Consider the following 9,162-nt stretch of genomic DNA (forward strand, 5'->3'; position numbering starts at 1 on the left):
AGCCCAGTGGCGATGGCGTTACGATGCTGAACTCCAGGTCACGGGTTCCATACTGGCCGCGGCGGCTGCATTCCTAAGGGGCGGATAGCAAAACCGCTCGTGTACTGTGCATGAGATGCACGTTAAAGACCTCAGGTGGTCAAAATTAATCTGAAGCCACCCACTACGGGCATGCCCTATAATGTGATCGTGGTTTCGGCACGTAAAAACCCGGAATTTAAATATTTCATTATTAGTGCACTGATGCGTTTTATCAACCTCCACCACTGTCACTACAGCGACTGCGATAACGCCGCTGTGCCATCTTGCATGCCGTATCAGTAAATACTTTCGAAAAACAATATTTAAATCTGTATTTCAAACGTATTTAAAACGATGTTAATTTCTTATCGTGAATGTATTGCCGTGTTGCTTCTTTAATTTCGTAATTTTTGTTTGATTGTTTCAAGTTGTACAAAAACAGCAACAGACAGACAGACAATGAACTTTTATTGAGGTCCTGAGGGACTAGCCGGCGGATACCCGCTGGGGCCCCCGGCTCGCCGCTGGCTGCTCCCATGTCGGAATCGGGAGGCCAAGCCTCTCCGCTCTTTCACGGGCCCTCTGGACGGCCATGGACTGGAGCTTGAGTTCCGTACTTGAGATGGCCTCGTCCCAGTCCTGTTCGCTGGTGAGGGACATATCCCGTAACGCAGCACACTGCCAGAGCATATGTGCTAGAGTGCTAAACTCCTCCCCACAATCCGGGCACTGTGGGTCAATTTCTGTGTTTATCCTGCTTAGGAAACCTCGCGAGGGATATGACCTCGTCTGAAGCATCCTATGCGTGATCGATTGAGCTCTACATAGATTTGGGTGTGGAGGCGGGAATGTTTTTTTTTTTTTTGTGTGTGTGTGTGGTTGTTCTGTACGTAACACCGCTCATACACATTTCTATTGCTCCTCCCCCTTGTGCGATGCCTTAGGGCCTTCAAGGTGACAATAAATGAAATGAATGAAATCTCAAATTTATATGAGTAGGCTATAGGACCACAAATGAGATTACTACGGGCGCTTGCTTCTCGTGGAAGTCACGGAAACAAATTATAATCCAGTTTCAATTTCATTAACGCGGTTGATTAATTATATAGAAACGTTAAATTTCTCAACGCTGCTTCACTGCGTAGGGTCACAGAGGCAGTTTTTTTTTCTGCTATTTGTTCCAGTTCTGTATTTTTTTTTTTTACTTCCTTCCGTTCCTTTCAGCGAGTAATTTTGTTTTTCTTTGCTCTCAATCAACTCGTAAACTTTATCCAGCACCCCTCGTTCTCTTGGTATCTCTCTGTGCCCCTTCCTTTTCCTTCTCCTCATACCGCTCTTTCTTTTTCGTATTCCTCTTCAATTTTACGGGTGGCCGCGATACCTGCTTCGACGAAGTCTGCGCCACCCGTCAGGCAATCTTCTTGCCTGTCTTTTCATTTCGTTGTTAAAAACTGAACCTCTTCTCGCCAGCTTACTTTGTTTTTTGCTTCGTGCCCCTTCTCCTAAAGACAAATTTAGTATCACCAATTACTGCTTGGAAAGCTCGACTTCATAATTTTCGAAATTCACCCACCGGGCCACTCAGAGGAACCAATTTGAGCTGGTTTATATGCATAAAAAAGAGGAAAAAAAACACGAAAGAAACCGAGCCTTTACCAGTCCGTTGTTTCAGCGGTAGTTCCATGTTTGAAGGCGTAATACATTTTGCAGCGCAAATTGCAAAGCGTTAAACACTGCTGTGTCCCGCGTATGGGCTGTGCGAATACTAATTTCTGAAAATAATCGAAAGCGAATTTAATATCTATGCTTCAATATTAAATGCTAATACGAGAAGATTATTTTTAAATGATATCCGAGTCGTTTTAAATAGTTTTGACGTAACAAAATTACTCGAACTGGCTGTCAAAGAAAATATCAAGTGAAAGATTTGTATGGCACCTGATGGAACTTTATCATGTTGTGGCCTTCATATCTACTACGGCGTACATATTTTAGCTTTCTTTCGGTATTTTTTATGCTCGTTAAACACTCGTAAAGTTTCAGAGATGATTCTTACAATTACTAACAAAGTACGAAAACACAGATGAAGGAAAACCGAAATATCCTTTATGCCTTTAACGCAGAATCACTATGTCTGTCCACGTTATTTGACCTAAACAGATCAAAGTTAGAAAGAAAACGGATATGAGCAAGCGATCTGCAATCTCTTTAACTTATCATATAGCTAGCACGTTTTGCAAAGTCCTCCAAAGGCACTTTTAGTTTTAAATTCTAATTAGGTTCCATTTAGATATTATGGCCCTACGAAGGTGAATAAACAGTTTACCACGAGAAATATTTCGTCCCTATAACCAATAGAACGCGCTGCTTGGGTAGAACCAATGCTTGGCAAAATTTGAAATGACAGGTACTGTGAAATTTGTCTTAGAGAACCCTGATGTAGATTGCTTTTTGCTTACCCCTCGGTGCTGAATGTGTTTCATGGTAAACGCCGTTCTTCGGTCGCTTGCTGACCAACACGGAAAGCAGTCTCTTTGTCGTAAAGCTGAAAGTCGCAGTTCTCAAGTATATATACTATTCATAAATATTATCAAAGTATTTGAGAACTATTATAAAATAATATATTGTCAATCTGTTACAAAAAATAACTAATAAAAATACTGGATGCATAATTGGTTATTGAATAACGCTAATATTTTAGACGCGTTAGTGGAGACATATGCTGAAAAATATTGCATTGGGTAAGTGCCAATTGAGAATTTTAGTTTCACACGCGAGGAAGCTTTGCGTACGAAAACGTAAAACTCCTATGCTCGATACGGACCGCACGCTCGGAACACTTATATTTTCGCATACGCAAGTATATACGGTGGTTGCTTTCGCATGCCGATTTGCGCCCCCTGGCGGTAGATGGGAACGCTACCTCAACCAAATTTATCCAAAACGAGCTGGAGTAAGAGTCATGTTTTATTGTTCAATGCGCGAACTATGCATTTGTACTACCTTGTGGTGTGGTCGCTGCAAGAACACTCTGCGAACTGACTCATAGTGTTCCTTGTGTCGTTGCTTTCCTTCAGTGCTCTTGTGGGACAAGTCTGGTATTCTTTTGATGACTAAGACTCAGCGCTTCTGGCGAGAGTCACGTACGTGGGACGCGCAACGCAACAGCACCGACTTTGCGTGCGGACGGGAGACGCGATAAGGTTATCTACATCCTGCGCATGCGCATTCCGGTCATGCAAGATCTTTGTGTGCGCAAAGCTTGTGCGCACTTGAAACTAAAGCCGTCTAATAATTATCTTAGCAACCATAAGCATGCTTCACCGCAGCGACACAAACAGTGAGAAAAAGCCTGCTTTACAGGCAAAACGTGTCTGGCGTTGCGAGCTGCTCATTTTCAAGCTGTAACTTTCATAGACGACAGTTTCAAAATGTGACCAAGACTCCCATACCCGTATGCGTCAGCGACCGCGATTGTGTAGGTGTCATTATGTTTCATTTGTCATTATACGAGTACACTTGCCCGCGATGTGTTGTGCGGTGTGCTAGATGCTGATGACGATCGCACCGTCTAGTAGTCAGGTAGAGGTTCAGAACACGTGCTTCAGCGACAGTTTCAACACAGAGCATATGAAAGAAAAAAAGGAACGCAAGCTATAACTTATAACACTGCAGTGCAGCAGATGTCGGTTTGCACAGTGCGAACGCAACCTTTTCACACCGCGAAATGAAACAATTTCAGGTACACAGCAAGTAAGCTATTTACTTAGTAGAATGTCGGCTTTATAATCAGGCTCCGTGCATGATCTCACAAATGGCGTAAAAGAGACTGCAGGAGCAGTCATTAGAAATCACGAAAACTAGGAAATGCCGTATGGCAATGAGCTTGGAAGAAATTAGCGACAGAAATGTGAATGACGAGGCAAGTAGTGTGCCTTGTCCTGAAATAACGCGTGTCCAGCACTTATGTCCCCTTTACCTGATAGATAACTAAATCGATACGCATCTGTATCCCAATATGGCAAACAAAGCTTAATGCCTGTAGGATGGGCGCAACAAATAGATTAGCCTCAAACAGTGGCGACGCGACACATCCACGAAAGTATCCGAGTCATCGCAGCTGTACCAAAACGATGTGAGGTACACAAAGAGGTAACGATCAGCCTACAAAAACAAACAGCACAAATGCAAATCGACGGGACAGTTTGGAGAGAGGACTTTTGGCCGCATGGCACGAACCACGAAGCGATCGATGCAGGTCTTTCACGCCGCGTGCGGGCTGCCTCACGCACGTACGTCGACGGTGACAAAAGCGAGGCGCCACCACCGGCGAAGGGCGGCGGAGAGGAGATAGCGCCTAGCGACGGCAACCCACGCAAAAGGTGTGTGGGACGTGGGAGGAGAGGTAAAGGGAACCTCCCCCCCCCCCCCCCCCTTTTCGCAGCCCCCATAACTCAAAGGCCTGTGCAGACACCCTCCCACCGCTTAGGGCCGTCACGCTAGTGCGACCTTTACCTTGAAAAAAAGAGAGGCCTAGACAGGCGATTCGAGGCTGACGATAAGGAATAGAGCGAGCAAACATGCAGGCATGACTGGTTGTTAGAGATTACGCTCGAAGATGAGCGGGAAGGAGCTGCACTAGAATCTTTCAGGCAAGCCACACTCGTCGGCGTACACGGCGAGGCGCCTTGTGGAACAGCTTACTTGTAAATACGATACATTTTGGTCCAGCGAGCCGATCAGACACATGTGATGAAAGCTGCGCTTTCGATTGGGGAGAACAACAGGAAAAGTAATTCCGTGACTTGTCCACCACGAGACTTCAAGTTATGAACATAGTGGCCTAAGGAAACAAGGTAAATCTGCATCATTGCTCCTTCGTGAGTCTTTTCCCTTTACTTTTCTTCTTTTTTCTTTTTTTTTGCTTTCCTTTTGTTTCTAGTGGTACTGCGACGTAACTAGGTATCAATGATTGCGAAAGGAAATAACTAACCCCATGTACAGGGGAAGTATTCCCACATATACTGAATTTTCCCAGGAATACCTTGGTCGAAAACTCGCACTGCTTTGCTGTGTCTCGCGGGTTTCACCTGATATGGTCTCTGTTGAGATTATTCCTTCTGTGGTCGTGGTAATTTTAGTGCTTTACGTTTGTCTCATCACCTAGCTCACAGCCAAGCACTTCTCGATTGCTGCTAGCCAGCTGGAAGAAATGTATATAGCATGATTCTTACATAGTACAATCGTACCCCCCCCCCCTTTTTTTTTTTTTATAGCAACCAATTTAAACCGTGCCAACGACGACCCTTGTTGCCTTGACAAAACACTAGTGTTCTATAAGAGCATTCAAATAAGAGCATTCAATAATTGGTGTCTGGCATCTTGTTTAAATATTTTGTGTTGGAATCGAATGTCAGCCTCCTTGTTTTTCATTCAACAATAAATCATCGAAAGCGTGCGCATTCTTATTTGCACAGATTGATCGGACAGCTTAATTTTCAAACTGTAATGAAACTGCATCAATCTGTATGTATTGTTTTCTTTCCCAGGTGGCGCTCAGGAAGGACGGAAAAAAGAAGCGAATATTGCCTTCGAAGAAGGACACAAGCGCACTATCGCTAATGTTAGTTCATTTCGAAAAAAAAAACGAAATACAGCCTCACCAGAACAAAAGTGTAGTACGGATAATTACTTTAATATAGATGTGTTACAAGGCAATCTTGCTAAGATTTAATCGCTTTCAAAAACATCGCGTGGTGATGGAGGGAAACATACGCTTGCAGGGATCAATCTTTCGCACTCATGCTTACTTTCCTCCAAATGTGTCGTCCACTATTCATGTAAAAATTGCACTTGCAAATGCAATATGCGGAAGTTCGGAAGAAAGAACACGTTCACAAATTTGTTATCATTTCTTTTTGTTGTTCAAATTATCTTCGTCGTGCTTTTGCGTTACCTTGTTCTTGCCATCGCTTAGCAACCGAAAAAATGCTGGATAATTGGGTATACAGCAGAGCACCAGCCATCTCCGCATGCAGTTAAGAAACTACCGCCATTCTCGAAAAAAAAAACAAGGGGTGGGTGGGGGCGTGAGGGGGGGTACAATGGAAGTACAGCGTACAATCATTATAAACATTGCAATAGTATACAAGACAGACGAATGATGCAAAGTTATCGAAGCTAACTAGAAAGACTTTGTTGAATAGGTTACTGAAACACCGCGAAACTTTCAGGAAGGAAAAGGCTGTCCTCATGGTACTTTCACTACCAGCGAAAAAACTTTCTGTTGGCGGAAATCACAGTGTACATCCTATCAAAATACCAACTGCATAAATAAGCGACGTACCATTTCTCGTTCTATGTTTATTCTTAGTACCATCTAGTTGTCCGCTTTCCGTTGTCGCTTATATACTATCCGCGAGGTCAAGGACTCCATTTTCGTAAACATACATAGCTACGAACTTATAAACAGAGATATATGGACAGTGTAATGTCAAATGTCCAATGCTTGGAGCGAAAATGACGTTTCGTACATGCTGTTTTCGAGTGAGCTGAAGCGGATCGAGTAGACGTCACCTTCTAGAAGCCTTACCAGTTTAATATCGTTAAAGCTCGACTGTCTTCTATTATGACTGTGAAACTCGATTACCAACCGCGAGACTTGATCTCCTTTATCGATTGCTGTATTATTATTAGTTTTACGATTTATAAATATCATCCAATCGATTCGTGTTCTTTGTGTTTCTAAGCCAACGTATGTCGCCTCGGTCAGCAAGCAGACTGCGTGACAAGTGATCGCTGGACTCAAAAACAAGATTACATCGCGGTGTTTTGCGCAGCGCACGTATGGCTTTAGGAAAAGTACAGAGGTGAAAGAGCGCTCTTTCTCCTCATTACTTTTCCTAAAGTCACGTACGCGCTGCGCAAAACACCGCCATGAACTATTACCAACACGCCCAAGCTTCCAACCTCGAAAGATTACACCGTACCCTTTCCCCGATGGGCGACTACGAATAATCTGTCGTGCACCGAAGTCGAACGCCACAGGTCCCTCGTGGCCAAAGATGAGTCCCACTGATTACGAAACAAAAACAAAATAAATACTTTCGATCAGCTGCCTCGCATCATATGGCCGGCTCAAACAAAAGGGCAGTAGTGGTGCACAGCCAATCCTCTGATGTTCAGTCATCGACGGGGCTCAAAACACCAGCGCTTTCCCATGCACCGAGCGTCCCATATGACTCGCGGCTACCGCGGCGCCGCTTCACGTGTTGATCGCGGCCCAGCCAGTGCCACGACGGGTCTCACCCGCTGGTCGAACCGCGCGCACTCAGTTTCACTCTGCTTCGGATTAATGTCGCGGGTCGCCCGGGCTGCGACACGCTCGGACAATGGTCCCCAATCGACGAGGCCCTCGCGGTGCGTGAGCGGCATGCCGAACAAGGAAGGGGAGGCAAAAGAAAACCGCGACAGGCTCGCGAGCGCGCGCGCACGCATCGCTCCGCTGGCCGTGTTTTGCCAACGGCGCGGCGTTAGGCTTACCGACGCTCCCGTCCGCCGAGCAGGCGCCGGCGACAGCTAGCAAGCAGAGGGCCACCGCGGTCAGCATGTTGCCGGTCGCGCAGGCGGGGCCCTTTTTTACTCCATCGTGAAGCCGTTTCCGAAGGGGCGGCGAACAGACGGCATCGGCTTGGCGAGTGTCGTACGTCTCTCACACGTTCGCCCGAAAAAACACCCGGCTCAGTAGGCTGGCTGCTGCGGGCTCAAGAAGCAAAAAGAAAGGGGGAGAAAAAAAAAAGAAGCGCCCGCTGGATGTCCGACTGTCCCTCGCTTGGCCTGCGCCAGATGGTGCCTCCCGCGCCTCCAGCGGTAACCCGGATGAGCGTGACGTAGCGACGACGTAGCGCTGACGTTGCGCCGACGTCGCGCTCCGGCGCCGGCCGCCGGCGCGAGCGCGAGCGCGCGACCTTTCGATACGCACGCGGCGCGGCCTCGAGAAAAGAGGAGCGAGGGGATGGGGCGAGGGAAACGGGGAGTGAGGGAAGGCTCCCGGAGACAGAAAACGGGAAAAGCGCGCGCAGGGGGAAGTGGGGACAATGTACTACGCTCTCGGCATATAAGGTGTCCTCTCTGAACGTGAGCTCGTGCGGCCAGCTGTATCCCATTATGCAAAGCAACGACCGTCGTCGTCGTCCATTCGCCTGTAGGGCTCCGTCCGCCATCTTGGTGCTTTAGATTCGCTGCTGCCCATTTACCAAGAGGGCTGGAGAGAGAATTTGATGCGTTACCGAGTGGCGACCCTTCTTCCCACCCGATATGCCCTCGGAGGGAAGGGCGTCAGAAAAAAGAAGAATAGAGAGTGCGCTGCGTCATCGAAAACGATGTGCCTGGCCCAGGAAATCGGGCGAGGAATCGTTATTGCATCCGCGACGACGTCAACAAGTGTTCCAAATATAGAGCTAGCGTCCTTGTCGAATGCGCAACGCGAAAGCTGAGCAAACAGCAGCGGACACGCGTCATCGAGCAAGCAGTTGTGAACCTGTCGCGAGGGAAACAAATTTTCTTCTGTAACGTCCCTTTTCCCATGGAGCGTGGCTGCGCTTGTGGAGCACGGCGGAACGTGAAGCATGCGTTCCGTTTGCGTCTGCGTTCTGCTTCGGACTTGCGTCCAACATGCCGTTTGGGTGGAATGGCGGTGAACTTGTCGCCATAAATCGTCTCGTGATCGCATGAAAAGATATCACATGAAAAGGTTTATGTATCATTTGCCAATTTCTTTTTTTCTATGTTCACCTCAGCTTTTCAAATCTAGAGGGTGACATGGCTCCGCGAAGCTAGCAGAAAAATAAAGTTTTATATCAATAAAAGTATCATCATAAAATGGTAATACAAATTAAAGGTTATTTTTTAATTTATTGAAAATATAATTTATGTTATTTATACTTATCTCTTGCCGTACTGCAACGAGAAAAACAACCGTATGGTCCCACGCCAGCAAAGAAACACGAGCAATCACGTTTGAGGCGCATCTTCACTTATCGCGTCGTATATGGCAGGCGTTCTTCTGGCATTTCTTGGACAGAATGGACTGTTTGCCTTATGGCGACAGATATGACGCGGAAAGAGACGCTCAGGTGGAGC

The 9,162-nt window shown here is 46.4% G+C and overlaps 1 protein-coding gene across 2 annotated transcripts in view; it reads right to left on the minus strand.

The window, feature by feature from the left end:
• Nucleotides 1-7,794, minus strand: part of LOC119441875 (receptor-type tyrosine-protein phosphatase N2-like) — a 658,601-nt gene extending 650,807 nt beyond the window's left edge. For both annotated transcript variants that reach the window (XM_037706513.2, XM_049661681.1), the window contains exon 1: nt 7,564-7,794. In XM_037706513.2, coding sequence (XP_037562441.2) covers nt 7,564-7,630 — 67 coding nt within the window. In that variant the 5' untranslated portion in view covers nt 7,631-7,794. The remainder of the gene's footprint in view (nt 1-7,563) is intronic.
• Between the last annotated feature and the right edge of the window lie 1,368 nt (nt 7,795-9,162).

This window comes from Dermacentor silvarum, chromosome 2 (assembly GCF_013339745.2).
Source record: "Dermacentor silvarum isolate Dsil-2018 chromosome 2, BIME_Dsil_1.4, whole genome shotgun sequence".
Classification (NCBI taxonomy): domain Eukaryota; kingdom Metazoa; phylum Arthropoda; class Arachnida; order Ixodida; family Ixodidae; genus Dermacentor; species Dermacentor silvarum.